This window comes from Rhipicephalus microplus, chromosome 3, assembly GCF_043290135.1.
Source record: "Rhipicephalus microplus isolate Deutch F79 chromosome 3, USDA_Rmic, whole genome shotgun sequence".
NCBI classification, from domain to species: domain Eukaryota; kingdom Metazoa; phylum Arthropoda; class Arachnida; order Ixodida; family Ixodidae; genus Rhipicephalus; species Rhipicephalus microplus.
Window position 1 is genome coordinate 228,432,617 of NC_134702.1, and position 18,756 is coordinate 228,451,372.

Sequence of the window (18,756 nt, forward strand, 5' to 3'; positions counted from 1 at the left end):
CGTAGTAGCAGTGGAAGGACGTAGCCAGCAAGGGGGGGGGGGGGGGAGGTAGGCCAATGGTTTCCAAACTTTCTCTATTTCGACTGCGTATACATACACACGCTCATACAAACGTAAACACGAACCTAAAGTATGGTTGAACCCACCTTTCATCGAAAATAACTTCTGCCAACGCCCCTGCAGCAGCGCGTGGGCGACATATATCAATTTCGCACAGTTGAGAGAAATCCACCACCACCACCGCTAGCGTATCCGCATATAGAGAAATTGCTAGGGGTCCTTGAATATGAGTTGAAAAGACTGCAGAAGCACATTATTCTCTGTGTTCTGCATGCACAGCCTGAATTGGGCACACTGCATAAAGCTCAGGAATTAGGCGAAGTGACATGCGTTCGTTTTGTTTGCATACAAAGAAAAGGCACAAGTGGCGAAGGTGGCGGTCGCTGCGGCATTATGATCAAGCGCACAAACTCTTGACCAGTTGTGTGGTCTCGCCTCCTCACTGTTTATCTAGTGTGTACCCGCCCTTCAGGTGGTTACTTGCGTGTAGATTGATTTATTAAAGCGATGGTTTTTGCTAAAAAATAAATGTCATTTTCCAGTTGCTAAGGAATACATCTGTGCTTTGTCGACAATGAACGTGTGCATGCTGACAAGTAGGTACATATCACTACGCAGGCAATGCGTTGGTATGGGAAGTGATAAGGTGCTGAGCACCGAACTTTTCTGCCAACACTGGTGCGTGTTGCATAGCTTTGGAAGAGGTACACATTTTATCTCTCCAAAGGAAAAAATGAAGAACAACCTACCTAGGACAGGGTGTTCTCAAATCCCTATACAGCAAATGCACATCTTCTTTCGATGCAAAAACCATTCAGGCTGTCCGAAAAGTTGTCCAATTGGCCCCTTTTATGCGTAATTAGTTACGGAAGAGGAACAGCATTAAAATAGGGATGCGAAAATAATTTGATTGTCGCTCACGTTATAGTGCGTAAAAGCGAAACATATTTCGGACAATATGGTTTACATATTGCGCTTTTATGAGTAAAAAAATTTCGTGCTATTTTTGAACCAAGTCCTCTTCTGCGCAAAGCACACGAGACCGCGAAGGTTTACGAGAATGCAGCCTCGCTTGATTGTAGACGAGAGTCCGCTGTTCGTGAACCTGCAAATGAAAACATAAGCCCAAACAGCTGTTTTGCTGAGCCGCTGGTATACCACAAAATTGCGATGAACAATAACAGGTTAGGCTCACTTTGTAGTTGGCTGCGCTAAAACACAAAACTCTTCTATTTTGCAGTGACAATCTTAATCGACTGTGACACTCAATTTGTGACCGTAAAGTCTTATACAAGTAATCGCTGCGCAGAAGAACAAACCTAATTAGTGGAGGAGTGTGCTTCCGCCCTATGGCAGAACCGGACCTCTTTCTACGAATAACAAATTGCTGCTGTGAGATATCACTAAAGTTGCTGAAAGTGAGTTTACGGGGCGTAACTCCAAAATGCCGCCGGTGTGAAGAAAACACTGCAGGGCGCTACGGCCATGTTAATTGCGTGTGTGGGTCTGTTTGTCTGGGTGCGTCACACAAACACACACGAGTCACAGACAGACAGACAGACAGACAGACAGACAGACAGACAGACAGACAGACAGACAGACAGACAGACAGACAGACAGACAGACAGACAGACAGAGAGACAGGCAGGCAGGCAGGCAGGCAGGCAGGCAGGCAGGCAGGCAGGCAGGCAGGCAGGCAGGCAGAGTGATTGACACCACTGCTTGCTTCTCTCTGTCTACTCATTTTTTCGCTGTTTGGTGGAGATGAAACCATTGATAAATCTGTAGTAAGCGCAAACCAACTCGCCTAAACAAATGTTTTCGCATGGATTAGTTGTTTGGCGTACAGTGGCTTGTAAAGCCTCATAACTACTTGTATATGCTCTTTTCCTTACAATCCTAAAAAAGGTGTGAATTCCGCAATAGGCTGTTAAAGAAGAAGGTGTCGGCGTATTTCATTTGTAACAACGGACGAGTGTTCTATTATTGAATTAGGCGTAATACGGGAAGCTTCGAGAAAGCTTATTTCCGCGTCTCGTTGTCACTCTGCAGAAACACTCCCTCACGCACGCGCACGGGCACACCCACACACACAAGCACACCAAAGTCACTGTGTGTGTGTGTGTGTGTGTGTGTGTGTGTGTGTGTGTATGTGTGTGTGTGTGTGTGTTTGTTTGTGTGTGTGTGTGTGTGTGTTTAAACACGTGGATAAAATTGTAAGAATTTGGAACAGGAACATTTAGGCGTACCCACCTGTTCATCAAACCATCATTCATAAAATGAAACTCGGAACTGATTTTTGAAGGCACCACTGCAGCGCTTGCTAATAGAACAGACACAAGAAAGTATCGCTACAATACTTACGTGTTGGGGGACCAAACGAATATGAAAAGTGGATTGTGTCGCGGTTCGGGGGGTTTAAATTCAAGTGCTCTCTAATGTGAGATGAAATGCATGGTACTGTGTAAACACACATAGACCAGTGTTATGAGTTCTCTCAAAGTGAGCTTATGTAAAGGACATGGGTGACCTAGTTTTCAGCGGGCTGAACTTTTTACGATAGGAGGACACACATTTTTTTATGATTGTTTGAAAACGAATAAGCCCAGAGACCCTCTAGGTTTTGTATGTGGTCGTCTTGTGTGTGGGCCAGTGTAGATTACAACTGCAATAGTCAGGCATCGAGCTAAACGTCACATGTGCCTGAGGATGGAGATACACGACACAGCGAAATCCTTGATCACGACAAAGCTATCTTCGAATGCCCCATAGGCTCTCAGTGTGGCTATTAACCCCATGCTCCAAGCAAAAGCACTTTATTATGCCGGAGACTGTGATAAGGTTCATTCAACAGGCTCCTAACATAGCTTGATATATTCCGCATTGGCGACGCAGTGCTTCTTCAGACGTGATAAGTGCGAGTCCCTTGAGCGTGTGTAACATGCGGTTCAGTCACCGACTCTGCATTGGATATTCCCGAAAATTTGTTGTGAGGAGAATAGGTTATGAATAATGTCGTTGTACAGATATATAACCTGCACCATAGAACACAACTTGGATGCGCACAACCCCAGGACGACCTCGTACGCGAAAGCCAAGGTTTTTCCGTCACCCTCTGTACCCACTTTTCTTTCTTCCTATTTACATTACATTAGTTCTAATAACTTCCCCTATATGACCTTGGCATTATTGTCTGTTAGATCTCATTAATATTGTGTCAAAACACGGAAAAACGAGCGTTTAGGTATACACTTTTTTCCCTTATTCATTAACGAGGGTCTCGTACTGGCAGACTTGTTGCCGTTAGATTGTATACCAGAGAAAATTGATCAGCTGCCAGTTCGTAATAAGTTCACGTGATACGTGACGTCATACAGGCTCATAAAAAAGAGTGTACCACATTCGCCGCCATGGCTACAGGTGGCGCTGACTGACAATCCCACGTTTAAGTTCACATATAAAATCAATAAAGTAGCTGGGGGAATAGCCGCCGTGATAGCTCAGTGGTAGAGCATCGAACGTGTTATTCAAAGGCCGTAGGTTTGATTCCTGCTCACGGCAATTACTCACATTTTTTTCTTATTACTAACATTACAACAATTTTAATAATTTTCTCTATACATAACTTGGCATTATTTTTTGATAGGTCTCATAATATTAGGTCAAAACACGGAAAAACGAGCCCTTAAGTATACACTTCTTTCTCTTATTCATTAACGAGGGTCTCCTACTAGCAGACTTGGTGCCGTTAGGTTGTATACGAGGGACTATTGGTCAGCTGCCAGCTCGTAATAAGTTCATGTTCTACGTGACGCCATACAGGCTCATAAAAAAGAGTGTACCACACTCGCCACCATGGCTACAAGTGGCGCTGACTGACACTACCACGTTTAAATTCAAATATAAACCCAATAATCTAACTGGGGGAATAGCCGCCACGATAGCTCAGTGGTAGAGCATCAAACGCGTTATTCGGAGGTTGTGGGTTCGATGCAGATGTGGAGGACCTCTTCTCTTCGTTGCGACATGACAGTCTTCTGACATGTGTCAAGAAAGGCGTTCAGGAATATAATGGCGAACAAAGGTTTCACCAAAGGTGCTGCGCATCGACGAGTTCCTTCGTTGAGGTCTTGTAGATGCACTTGGGGTCAACTGCCATTGGTTGCGAGGGGTGCTTTCACACTCACAGTTCATGGATCTGCATTGGGTGAATGGTTGCGCCAGTTTTGAGTGAAATTTTTCTGGGCATGTTTGACCGTGGCCTTGAGACAGCGTTCGACTCAGTGGTGGTGAAAACTTTCAGATACGTGGCAATTACATGTTTTCGTTGAAGGCAGCTGCCAGTGCGTAAGCACCATAGTATCGATGTTCTCAAGGTGCTCAAAGAATTGGTGTCGCGGCTGAAGTTTACCAGTGAGGTTCCCGATAACGGTTGCGCACAGTTCTTAGATCTGATCATATTTTCGGTGCAAATCACGTATGTGAATGTACGCCCCCCGAAGTCTCAAACTATCATCGGCTAAAATAGTAAAAGACGGTGTTGCGATGGTCTGGTGCGTCACGGATAAAGCCATGCACACGTCACATTGACGACAGTTTTGCACCGCAAATTGAGAAGCTCCGAGAGTCTCGGCTACCCTAACGGCAATTAGGGGCTTTAACGAAAGTATCTTACAAAAGATAAGCTTGGAAGCATGGGGTGTAAGTAAAAAAAAAACGGGTGGAAGTGGCACCTTTTGTAACAATTCCGCATGTTCAATGCGTTTCCTATAGGTTGAAAAATGTTAGTGAGACGTTGAGATATAGTGTATTTTTTTACTGCTGCAGACAAGCTTGGGCGGATTTGTGCAGCTGTGGGTATTAAGTTATCAGGAGAAAGCAAGCAGCACCGCGGGTGTGTAAGAGTTAATGAAGAGTATCTTAGTAACCTGCGATTTGCTGATGACATTGCCTTGATGAGCAACTAAGGGGACGAATTACGGCAAATAATTACTGAACTCTAAGCGGAAAAGAGGATAGTAGGTCTGAAAATTATTATGCACAAAACTAAAGTATAGTGCAACAGTCTCGGCAGAAAACAGCACTTCCCGATAGGTGGAGAGACGCTGGAAGTCGTAAACGAAGATATCTACTTAGGACCGGTAATCATCGTGAAACCGAATCATGAGAGCGATATAACTGGAAGAATAAGGATAAGGTGGATCTTATATGGCAAGCCTTCTTAAATGATGAATGGTAATCTGCCACTAACCCTCAAAAAGAATTTATTTGCCAGCTGCATGTTGCCAGTACTTACCTACGGAGCAGAAACCGGGAGGCTTACAAAGGAGGTTCAGGTAAAGGAGGTTCAGGTAAAGGAGGTTACAAAGGAGGTTCAGATAAAGGGACAGGCCTTTGCCATGCACTGGGCGTAGTCCGGCTGATGGTGATGATGATATATATGTGGGTATTTCGTATAAAAATTGTTTGATAGTCTGCGCTTGTCCGTCTTTCGTCTTTATTTCTCTCTAAATGCTACTGTAAAATTGAAGTAACTCAACCAACAAGTCACTTTACTATTTATCTCATTACTAAGATACGTTCACGTGCACTAGCCGCATTGAACATTAGCTCGCTGTGACGTTGCGCGCATGCGACTTAGTATGCCATGATGCCAGAGATAATCGCACTGTGCCCCTCGGAAACATAGTCAGATGAATAGTTTCTAGCCAGAAGAGTTTCTGAATATCACGTCCGCTCACCAGCTGTAGATAATTCCTCTATGCCCAAAGAACAAAATGAACCTACAACCTTTGCTCACAAAAGGACAACGCCACACAGTGGCGATATGTTCATGCCACATAAACAAAACATGGAACTGTAGATTGATTGATATGTGGGCTTTGACGTGCCAAAACCACCCTATCAATATGAATTTCGACCACCTGGGGTTCTTTGACGTGCACCCAAATCTGAGCACATGGGCCTACAACATTTCCGCCTCCATCAGAAATGCAGCCGCCGCAGCCGGTATTCGATCCCGCAACCTGCGGGTCAGCAGACGAGTAACTCAGCCACTAGACCACCGCACTGGGGCAACACGGAACTGTAATACCTAGGGTGCCAATATTTCCAAACATGCAAGTGTCGTAAGAAGCTTATGTTCACGCACATTGTGTGAATTCGCCGTGAGGAAAGCGTGCTTGCGACCACTGTCGGAGACAGATGTGGGCATCATAAAACCCGACAAGAAGTAGTTGACACTAATTTTGTGCGAAAACAGTTTGCGCAGTTCAATTCGAAGTATAACACCAATAAATGTTGCTCAGCTGCTAGAACATGTATAGTCGCACAAATTTAATTGTGACCAGTTATCTCCTAGCCGAACCACAACAATGAGAAAGCTTTGACGTCACTTGTACAAGCAAGTCATGAAAATTAGACTTTACAGTTGCCTAGCGTTCTGTGATGCGCTGCAACTTTGCTGGCCACCCACCATTAGCCAATGAAATGGCTCCTAGGTTTTCTTTGGTTGTCAAAGATGTTTGAAGGGTGATTTCAACTGCACCCTTTGTGGCTTATGTAGCGCACTCTCATGGTATTAAGGGCATTTCGGGTGGTCTATATAATATGTTGCTGCTCTGGTGCTCACGTCTGACTACGATGTTTTTTATAATTGAAGCAGTAGGCCGTACCGATTGTTCCTCCGCGTCTCAGTGGCCGACAGCAGGCGTCGCTTGCTAGCTCGGCGCTCCCCAGCTTTCCTGAGTGGTGGTCAGTTCGCGCCTCTGCCTCATCTCCCGCGTCAGCCGCCACAGCTTGACTTCCGCCTTCACGCCCCAGTAGGCCGACAGATTAATCAGGCAGAAGAACACGAACGCGTAGAAGACAAGGACCAGGCGGTTTGATATGGCCTTGCAGGCCACGTAACCGCACTTAAGCGGCCGCTCGTAGACCTGCAAAACGCAATATCTGCGGCCACGTCCTTTAGTAGACAAACATTCTGAAATCATAGGTTTGGGTTTTCAAAATGTTGCCTGAGCATACTTTAAAATTCAGCAGAAGGCTGATAGATGATGATAATGATGATGATTATGATGATGATGATGATGATAACAGAGCCCTCTCTAAACACTCTGCGATAGAATCGAGTAGGTACTGCTGTCATTTTCACGGAAGAGAACACGCGAGTGCTTTGCAAATAGTCTCTGAGCGCGCGTGTGGCTGAGCGCAGTAGTGAAATGTGTAAGTAAAGAGAGAACACGGTGCTATTTCTTCTATCAACTGAAGCCCCCCCCCCCCTGAAGTTTTGCTTCTATGTGGCACTTTATGTTAATTCGATAAAATTCGAAGGTATCACAGCTACTGCCGTTATCAAAAATGATCTTTGTTCACTGAAGCATCCCTACAATAGATGGAACCCAAAAAGAAAGCGTAAAACAAAGATCAACAGTGTACCCAGTACAGTGTACCTAGTACAACCTACTCAACTCTCGTTTTTTATGTTTACATTTTGCCACTGCGCCGTGCCACATCTCCGGCTGGAGGCTATTCGCCGCACGCTCACGTGTTTGCCTTCATAAAGATCGCGAGTGTATGTCCCTAATTCCGCAGAAGAGTCACAACACTACAGGGTGCACGCAGCGTGGTACTCTATTATCGTACGCACTACAAGAACATTATGATCGCGAGGCATGTCGCAACGGTAGACTCCATGCCAGTTTTGACCATATTGGGTTCTCTGACGTGCACCTAATCCTAGGTACATGACAAGAAAAATATTGGGGCTTGGTGGTGTAAGGACACTTCTGCATATATATTAAAAAAAATGCGATCGCGGTGGCCGTTAGTCAACGTAGGGGCTCCGTGTGCAGCCGCCTATGTAGGACGTGAGCGAAAGTAATTGCATCATGTGTATTATTTCTGACTTGTGAGCAAAAGATACTTCGTACCTCTTGGTTTGAAGGGACAATCTACAGTGACAGTACTGGCAGTGGTAAAAAGAAGTTATGCTGAACGAAAAAAAAACAGCCCAACTGCATCAAAAGCTGGCTTTATATCACTTGATTTCGCCAAGATACGACAAAAAACAGAGACAGTCAAGTTATTCAATTTACCTAACCAACTGACAGAAATGATAGAGTGAGCCAATAAAAGCGCACAAAAAGCAGCTGGCTGCCAACTGAGTAAGAACACACATGATCGGATTACGCGTGTGATGCTACTCCCAAGCTCAGTTACCATGGCGCCGTTTTGCCAACCGCTTATGTGCACACCACTCCTATAACACGCATGGAGTGAACCGACGGCGATACGCTTTTAGGGGCGAAGCTCCTTATGGCATGGCTTGTGCGTCCCTCGTAGTACGTAACCACCAGTGGCACACACCCGAAATAGCGGTCCTTACAATGTCTGCTGGATGGGGGCACTTGTATATGATGAATACATGATGAAAAGATGTGAGATGGCTGTGCTTAGAGTTTTCACTAGACATATGGACCGACGAACAGACTGACACACGCACGGACGGACAGACAGAGGGATGGCCGCAAAAAGAGATGGACGGACACACAGACGAATGAACAAACGGACGGATGCACCAAGGATCACACAAATAGGCGGACGCAAGAACAAATAGACAGACAGACTGACGAACGCTGCGCCCCACCAATGATCATTCACTCCGTGGATATGCTGTGATTTTTTTATCTCCTCAGCACTCGGTATGGTAGGGAAACCTCCTTAGATGGTTTCTAAGTCATCACTCTAGCTGGAGTTCTCTGTAAGTGCAATCAGGCTCGAGTTTTTGTGCCTTGAAGTTAGGGGGTGCAACTCACGAAGCTTTTGTAGAGACGATAGACTTTCTTGAATTACTAAAACGCCGAACTTTTTGCCCGTCTTTCTGTTTGTGTGTCTGTCAAACAATTCAAGCATCCGGTGAAAGTTTAAGGCCTGGCTGAATGCTTAGCCTTTTTGATTTGGAGGCTGCGGTCATACTTCTGAGCATTATTAATCCCAAACCGCGTTTTGCGCATATTTGAGGCTCGACGTCAATACGTAAGTATTATGGAGTGTGTTTATCAAGAAAATGCACAGATACGTAATTTTAAAGACCGCTGTGTTTATTACGCTGCGCTGACAATGCGAGGCTATGAACTAAAAAAAAAGCATGTGTTTCCTCCGATTTGCCGAAATGACGTACTGCCACCTACAAGTGGTTCTGCGTTCTACAAAGCTTTCCTTTTTTGACAATACTCACAAACGGCACTCATATCTCACGCAGCGCCCCTAAACAGAACAATATCGTCTTTCGACAACCTGTGAGAAAAAAAACACGCAGATACGCGGTCAACATTTTTTTAAAAACAATAGTCTTTCTTGGAGAACTTCGACGCGACATTTTGGCCTGTCTGTCTGTCTGTCTGTCTGTCTGTCTGTTTGTCTGTCTGTCTGTCTGTCTGTCTGTCTGTACATTTGTCTGTTTGTTTACTCTTACCGGCATCGGGTACTTGAAACGGCCGACGCCATCCGCAGCGACCACCAATGTTGCTCAAGGTTGATCGTTCATGCTTGTGCAAGTGTCAATTAAAAAGCAATTATTGCGCATGTCTAGGGCACCATAACAACACGCATATACTCTGCATATGCATCTCTTACTAGAAAACGCATACATAAGTCATTTGAGGAGCGTAGCGCTTATCACGCTGCGCTTACCATGCAATGCTTGCGCGGAACGGAGAGTGTTTCCAACGCTTTGCTATGAAGAGATGGTGGTGGCACCTACCCGTCGCCTCGCGTTCTATAGCTTATCACCTCTGAGACGGGCGCGCACGGCCACGCGCTTTGTTTTCCAAAAGAAACTGCCAGATGGCACTCATGTCTAACGTGTGACGTGCTTGATGTGCTCGTTTGCCTCCGCTGCACGCTCGAGGCACTCTAACGCAGCACCTCCGGAATACCATTCACCGATTTTCTTGCACAGAACATCAAATAAATGTTTTGTTCACTCTCTGCACACGCAAGATTATCGTCTTTTGACGACATTTGCAGATTACATGCAGATACTGGTCCATTTTTTTTAAAGTAAGCGATCGAACACATTGGTCAGCCACCATCGGTATTATTGTGTCGGCAAAAGGGTGACCTTGCACCTTCTTTTGCCAACAATATACGTGTAAGAGTTTTTCTGTCAAAGGTTTCTGCACACGATTAGATCTACAAAAGGAGCCTGGACCTCCTGACACCCCCCTCCTTGACATCCTTGTATACCTTAGAAGCTTTTATGCAAGCGACTGTTTAATAGCGTGGATCACTGTCGTATATCTGAAAGCAGGCGTGCATATGTCTTATAGTTTGAACGCCACCCCCCCCCCTCCCACTCAACTATAGATTGCGGATTTCGTATCAGCTGAATTTCCTTTGACAAAAGTCTGCATCTGCTCTTGGCTCTGCAGCTATTGCCTGCAACCACCGCACATAAGACATGTTGCTGTTGCAGTGGCGATGAAGTTGAGCGGCTCATGTTCTTGTCAAACAATTGTGTTTAATATTCACAGCAGCACCATTTGGCATTAAACAGCAAGGTGTAGCTGATTTCTCGACCAGAAGTATGTAACACTGTCCCATAACACTCAACTCATGAAGGTGAGTACGCATGCGAAAATGCAAAGAAGAGTTCACTTCGGACAGTTTACTATGAGCGCTCATGCCTTCCAAAATTATTAGCAGTGAAGTAAATACTTATTGCCACCGATGGCGGAACACGCTAATGGCTGTTTTTTTTTCATCGCATGGTAGCATGTTCTATTTATACATGCCTTATTGCGCTTCATTGTAGAGTTTTTGGGTTCATTGAATCAAATCAGCACCATGGCTGTGAGTGACGACATAAAGTAAGGCTCTTATTTTTGATCGGCTGTGTTTTATTTGGAAGCGGATTATTGAGGCACGCAAACAGTTCTACGTTTTAACACTGCCGAAGCGTGATCACAGAAGATAAAAGTAGGGTTTACCATCAAACTCCCCGCAACAGGTTCTAATTAATACCTATAACACAGAAAAAATTACAACACCAATATTGAGGCGCAGGAAGACAGAGAATTTTTTTATTTTTCGTTTGAACACAAAGGCATACCTATTCATGGGACGGAAATAAAAGAGATTTGCGGAAATATGTCAGTTCGCCCATGTATGTCAAAGGCACACCAAGAGCACACTGTAAAATGCGTGAATTGCTGCACCACTTCACTTACAGTGGCCGCTGTGCGCAACTCTAAGTTTCTCAAATACTTAGAGTTCTAAAACTTCAGCTCAAAACTTTGAAACACTTATTAGCATTTGTATTTGCGCCTATTCATATTTGTAATTGTTCTATTCCAGTTATGAGCGACAAGTTATATTCGTCGTGCATTCCTGGAATTCATTATCTGTAGGAAGAAGTTCAACAAACTTGACTTTTTCGCGCACCTTTCAATAGTAGTACACGGGGTTAGCCTTTGTCAAGAATGACAAGATGAAGAAAAGAGGAAGAGAAAGAAGTTGTATTGAATAGGTAATTTAACATGCTGGAATGAGGGGGAAGAAGAGGAAAAAAGAAGAGGGCACGAGGCGAGTGAGGAACGTGAGAGCCGGGACGTGGCGTTGGAGGGGTCAAGGGCTGCGGAAGTTCGGACTGGGTCTCGCTCCAGGCTCCCGCCCGAGCACCTGACTCGGCGAGCAGTGCAAAGAAGTACCGCTGCCCCTGGATGGCCCTAGTTCTCGCCAGAGCACCTGACTCGGTGAGCAGCTCTGGAGCAACCGCTGATCCTAGATGGCAGTTCTCGCCCGAGCACCTGACTCGGCGAGCAGCGCAGAGCAACCGCTGATCCTGGGCTGCAGTTTCCCGCCAGAGCACCGACCTCGGCGAGCAGCCCCGGAACCACCACCGACCCTGGTCTGCAGTGTCCCGCCAGAGCACCGACCTCGGCGATCAGCCCCGGAACCACCACCGACCCTGGTCTGCAGTTTCCCGCCAGAGCACCAACCTCGGCGAGCAGCTCCGGAACCACCACCGACCTTGGTCTGCAGTGTATCCCGCCCCAGCACCTGCCTCGGCGAGAAACCACTGGAGCTACCGCTGTAGTGGGTCTTCAACATCGTGGCCACCATTGAGCGTCGATATGGCGTTTCATCACGCCTGAGAGGGACTCCCAGCGGACTAGAGGCCACGCCACACTGTAAGCGCGAGACGTAGAGAACGCCAACGGAATCGGACGTTGAAACGCGCGTCATTAAGACATCTCCTTCTCTGTGTTTTTCAACGTGTGCGTATTTGTGTTGTTGTTTCGTTTTTGTGATTGTCATGGTAATGAAGTGATAGTTTTTGTTTCGTAGCATCAGCCTCTATGGTTCATTTCGCAACGCCCGACGAGCGAACCAGGCCTCAGCATATATACGCGTGACACTTTCAAGGTTTTGTTACAGGCAACTATTGTAAAAACTTGTGAACTTATAGAAATTCATGTGCAAGTGTAGATGGTCGAATACTTCTGCTGTTGTTGAAAGGACAGAGGGGCAGTGATTGTTAAATAAACGAGGTTACAATGTAATATGTAGAGACATCTCTTTGAGGACATGCATACTAGAGAACCACTGAAAAAGAAAAAAACCTTCTGTGCACTCACGGTAGGAGACACAGCAGAATTTGTGGAAGATCTTCCACATCAAAAGCTTTTCCGAGGCATTTGTCTTCGAAGCAAAAGTTTGCTTGCTTGTCAAAGCGTCAAAATTTTGATGTCTCTAGGAATGTCTATATTACGTCAATTGAATTCACTTACTTATTCATATTACCTTAAAATTCTTGTTTTCTCCTTACCGGTTCAACTTGCCGCGCTTGGCGATTGACGCATGTGAATAATAGCACGGTTTTGTGCATTGGCGCTTGGAATGGAAGTATTGCCTCCTGTGTGTGTCAACTTTTTGTGACGCTTCCGTTCAATTATGCAGCCGTACAAACATTTCAGATGTCCGCTCGACAGATAGCGTAGTTTCGACATCGCATTAGGTGAAGGCCACTATCATTCATAAGCAATGGCTTCTACCAGCATGCTACATAGGTGTCATAGGTATCTCACAATAATATCATTATTTATATTATTCTGTGGTGTTGCGCCCCAAAATTATGGTATTAGTATGGAAATCGCGTAGCAGAGGGCTCCGGATATTTTAACTATGTGGTGTCCTTCAGCTTGCGCTGAATAAGTACCAGTTATTGTAGCAATCCTGGAAAGTAATTCATTCCATTCCTTTATCGATAAAAGTAAAGGCGAATTTTTGAATTTTATTGTACGCGCGAAGATACGGTTGACTTTGAAAGAATGATCGGTGTGACTAGAAGTATGAGGCGGCGGTAAAATATGCGTTCGGGCAAATGATGTGTTAGAGTGATACAGGGTATGGAAAAAGGATAATCTGAAAAATTGCCTGCGCACAGCAAGCGACGGCATATTCAGCTCAGCTTTCAAAGATGAAACGCTTTGAAATCGTGAGTGTGACGATAAGATTAACCGAGCTGCTTTATTCTGAATGGCTTCCAGTAGATTAGTAAGGGTGATCTGGTAGGATGCCAAATGATTGATGCGTATTTCAGTCAAGGGTGCAAAAGAAAATTATATGCTTGAAGCCTGGTGTCCCTGTCGGCTAGATGTAAACGTCGTTTCAGAAAGCGTAGTTTCTTCTGCGCTTTACAAGTAATGTGTTCTATGTGGTCAGTCCATGTTAGTTTTTAATTGATAAGGACACCGAGGTATTTTACCGTCGTAACTGAGTCTACTATTTTATCGCTTAGTACATAAGTATTACATTGTGCCTTCAAGACAGAACCGAATGCGAAGTGTTTAGTCTTTTCTACAATAATTTGCACTTGCAACCTGCTGCACCTTTGTGTTAGCTTATGAAGGTCAGATTGTAGAGCTATAACGTCGTTAGGACTATCTATTTTTCTGTATATAACGCAATCTTTTTCGAAAAGGCGGATTGTTGAACAAATATTTCATGCTATGTCATTAATATATATTAAATATACCGTCGTAACTGAGTCTACTATTTTATCGCTTAGTACATAAGTATTACATTGTGCCTTCAAGACAGAACCGAATGCGAAGTGTTTAGTCTTTTCTACATTAATTTGCATTTGCAACCTGCTGCACCATTGTGTTAACTTATGAAGGTCAGATTGTAGAGCTACAACGTCGTTAGGACTATCTATTTTTCTGTATATAACGCAATCTTTTTCGAAAAGGCGGATTGTTGAACAAATATTTCATGCTATGTCATTCATATATATTAAATATAAAAGCGGACCTATTACTGTTCCTTGAGGGACGCCAGACTTGACTTGTGTTGGACCGGATATATGATCATTTAATTCAACCACATGAGAAAGATTTTTTTAGAAATTCCTCAAGCTATCGTGTTGTTTTTTTGTTTTTCCGCCTTCTCCAAAATGTGACCGTCACGGCCGGAATCGAACCTGGGACCTTCAGATCAGCTGCCAAGCAACGCAGCCACGGATCCACGCGGCGTACCACGGAAGCTCAAAGCAACAAAACAAAATCAAGCAAACCACAAAGAGCAGTTGCTAAGAAGCTTTAGACGAGGTGAGAAAACGTCCCACGAAAAGTAAATTCATGTTTTTGTTCTGTTTTTACATATTTTGTCTGATATACTCTGCAAAGCAAATGCAGTCAGCCAGTATTTTAGGTGAGTGCACTTACCTTGAAGGCGTCGCTCGGCATGTCGAGGGAGAGTAGATGGCGTTCTCTGCAGCATTGCTGCGGCGCAAGCTGCCGCGTTGAGTTCATCAGGAGGACACAATCAGGCAAGTACTCGCCCTGCCCCGTCTGGCTCATGTTGAGTAGCGTCATGTTGTCGAAGTACGTGCCGCGAAGCGTGCCGTACTGGTCATTGGACAACTCGCAGCAGCCATCCAGCAGCTTATTATGTAAAGAAGGTGACAGAAAGAACAACGAATATATGCGTCACGCACTGTGCCATTCTCTACTACTCAATTCTTTGCCAGTGTCTGAAAAAATTCATTGGAAACGCACTTAAAGCGACATGAAGCAGTGGTATGTACCATTGAACGAAATAGGCAGCTTTTGCCTATGAAACGCATGCCTGTAATTAATAAAATAGGGCGTTAAAGCGGTACTTTTAAATACCTATTAGCTGCACCACCTCGAAATTCCTCTTTCATTCTGTGGTAGCGCACCATTTGCGATACGTCAAAAAGATCTACTCTAATGGGATGAGGCGGGTAGACACCCTTGCTAATCATCAGGGGGGACATTAAATATCTTTGGTACCTTTGCTCAGTCGGCCCTGTTTCGTAAACAAATAAAATGCAGGATTATGCTAAGCAGGATTTTAACAAAAGTGGTAGGCTAGGATCCCAGTTCCTGCTCAACAAGAACAGCACACACTTTCACCTCTTAAAACCGGGAATTAGTAACAGGCCGCTGTGAGAGGCACGTCGTTTTTTTTATTTTTATTTTTCATTCATTTTGAAACGTTTTTTCTCATCCAACTCAACGAGTGAGAAGCGTGAAAAAGCTGTAGGAAATTTTTCCCGCTTCCCCGATGAAGAAACACTCTTTGGTTATGTATAGAAAAGGCTAATTATTTTATTTGCTTTTAACAAAGGCCTAATTTTTTAATTTTGCCCTCAGAACACACCTTGCATTTCTTTGTTTTATTTATTTTTATTTATTTATTCAAGTACCTTAAAGGCCCCCTATGGGCTATACATAGCGGGAGGGGGGAAACATAAGCCGAACACAATTCTTACAGAGAAAGAAAAATTGCAGGTTAATACAATGCTATATATATCGTACAGAAATTCGTAGAACGTATACTGACAAGGCAAGCAGAACAACAAGTGTAAACATCAGATAAAGCAATTATGAATGAAAGTAACAGGGCTGAAAAAAGGTTAGTAATGCTGAATTAAACAGAGAAAGCTCAGTTATTGTAGCAATCCAGGAAAGTAATTCATTCCATTTCTTCATCGATAAAAGTAACGGCGAATTTTTGAATTTTTCTGTACGGGCGAAGATAGGGTTGACTTTGAAAGAATGATCAGTGCGACTAGAAGTATGAGGTGGCGGTAAAATATGCGTTTGGGCAAATTATGTTTTACAGTAATACAGGGTATGGAAAAAGGATAATTTGTAAAATTGCCTGCGCACAGCAAGCGGCGGCATGTTCAGCTCTGCTTTCAAAGGTGAAACGCTTTGAAATCGTCAGTATGATGTTAATATTAACCAAGCTGCTTTATTCTGAACGGCTTCCTGTAGATTAGTAAGTGTGATCTGGTGAGGATGCCAAATGATTGATGCATATTCCAGGGAAAGGCGCACTAAAAAATTCTATGCTTGAAGCCTGGTGTACCTGTCAGCTAGATATACACGTAGTTTCAGAAAGCCTAGTTTTTCCTGCGCTTTACAAGTAATGTGTTCTATGTGGTCAGTTCATGTTAGTCTTGAATTTATAAGGACGCCAAGGTATTTTACCGTTGTAACTGAGTCTACTATTTTATTGTTTAGTACATAAGTATTACATTGTGCCTTCAAGACAGAACCGAATGCCAAGTTTTTAGTCTCTTTACATTCATTAGCATCTGCCACCTGCTCTACCATTGTGTTAGCTTATGAAGGTCAGATTGTAGAGCTATGACGTCGTTAGGACCAGCTATTTTTCTGTATATAACGCAATCGTCTGCGAAAGAGTGAATTGTTGAACTAAAATTTGATGCAATGCCATTATTATACATCAAAAATAAAAGCGGATATCTTACTGTTCCCTGAGGGACACCAAACTTGACTAGTGTTGGACCGGATATATAATCATTTAATTCAACCACCTAAGAAAGATTTTTCAGAAAATCCTCAAGCCATCGTGTTGTTTCGCAGCTAAGTTAGAGATTACGTATTTTTAGTGTGAGTCGTTTACAGGGTGCGCGGTTGAAGGTCTTTGAAAAGTCAATAAAAATTTCTTCAACAATAAGGGACGAGTGGAGTGAGGTGTGAATGTCAATTACCAACTCGCAAAGCTGTGTTTGGCATGAGAGTCTCGGACGGAAACCATGTTGATTGTTTATAAGCAAATTATTTTTTTTAGATGCGCCATTATGTGTGTGTAGATTATGATTTCCAACAGTTTGCAACTAATTGAGGTCAATGATATAGGACGGTAGGTATTGAAGACAGTGTTATCACTACTCTTAGGTATAGGCAGAACGTGAGCTATTTTCCAGTTTTCTGGTTCGTATTCAGAGTCAAGTAACTGTTGGAATAATGACGAGAGTACAAGTGCTGAGCTGTGACTGGTTAATTTTAAAAGTTTAGCGATGATGACACTGTTGGAGGATATAATGATTGATGGAAAGCTAAACGAAATGGCTGGTGGCGGAAGGGTCAAGGAACTATTAATAGGATCTTCATCTGTGTAGACTCCGGCAAAGTACTTGATAAATTGCTCGGCACACTCCTCTAATGTTAGCACGTCGCTTTCGGCCCCTAACATAGGTGGTACCAACCGATCTTGTTTGGGGTTAACTAATTTCAAAACCTTTTTGGATCTGTTTTTAACAGGTTTGGTAGAGTGCAGTTGAAATATTTCTTTTTTGCTTCAATAATTGCCTTTTCTGTTTGTTTCGAGATTTCTTCACAAATTTGCCAGTCATCTGGCTTATCTCACTGACTTGCTTTTCGATATGCCCTTTTCTTCCTGTTAATGCATGTCTTTACTTTGCGAGTGAACCATGGATCAGTTACACGTGAGCTTGTCATGAGTCTGGGCACACATGAATTTTCTCTTCGTTTAAGAGGATTGAGAAATGTGCACCAGTGCTCATCGGTTGCACGGTTCGCGTAGGTTGGCTGGAATTCAACTAATAATTGTTGTAATGTGCGATTAATTTTTCCTGTGTCTGCCTCCACATAGTTAAGTATTTATTTTGTTATTTTTCTTTTGTCAAAGCCTGGTGCAATGATCGAGCAACGTACGGCTCTGTGATCACTTATTTCTTCCAAGATATGGAGACTTGCTAAGTCCGGATTGTTAGTCAAGATGAGGTTTAATGAGTTATAACCGCGAGTGGGTTCATGCACTACTTGAGTAGTGCATGAAACACGTGGTCGCCTTATTGGCTAACACTCATCACAACAAGCGGCAAGGTGCGAGATGTATGTAAGCGGCTTGTGAGTAGTCGAAAGCCTTGTTGCTTTGATGTCAAGGCCCCAATTATTGAATTCGCTTTATGATGTGAGCTTGCTTGGCGTGCCCTTTGGGAAGTATAGAAGCTGTACAGAAGCTTGTGGTGTCGTTCGCACAATGGGCAACAGGGCTACCATATCATCAGGGAGCCACCACCTGAGCAACCTCGATACCACGTATGGTCGACATGGACGTCAGACTGTGCCCAGGTGCTACTGTGAAGAACGCTTCCACCAGCGCCCCCATCGACACGCCGGCCATAAATGCAAAGAGAGCCGTCCTCAAGCGAACATGCATAGGCCCTCCTGTTTCATCGGTCCTAAGGTGCAGTTTCTCGAAAGTCAAGGACATGGCAAGCTTTTTCTATCAATCCAACCTCGCTTCAGAAAAGTAGGAAGCTCATGAAAGTGGACTGCGGGTACAACGCAAATGATGTTTCAGTTATTTTGGTGTGCTGCGATT

The 18,756-nt window shown here is 44.0% G+C and overlaps 1 protein-coding gene and 1 non-coding gene across 2 annotated transcripts in view; one reads left to right on the forward strand and one right to left on the reverse strand.

The window, feature by feature from the left end:
* Positions 1 to 1,038: 1,038 nt before the first annotated feature.
* LOC142803518 (uncharacterized) overlaps positions 1,039 to 18,756 on the reverse strand; it is a 56,151-nt gene continuing 38,433 nt past the window's right edge. The window contains exons 2-4 of the mRNA XM_075888646.1: positions 14,793 to 15,011; positions 6,735 to 6,995; positions 1,039 to 1,165 (exon numbers count right to left, since the gene is read on the reverse strand). Coding sequence (XP_075744761.1) covers positions 6,780 to 6,995; positions 14,793 to 15,011 — 435 coding nt within the window. The 3' untranslated portion in view covers positions 1,039 to 1,165; positions 6,735 to 6,779. The remainder of the gene's footprint in view (positions 1,166 to 6,734; positions 6,996 to 14,792; positions 15,012 to 18,756) is intronic.
* Positions 3,550 to 3,621, forward strand: TRNAT-UGU (transfer RNA threonine (anticodon UGU)). The gene has a single exon. It is a non-coding gene; the product is annotated as a tRNA-Thr (tRNA).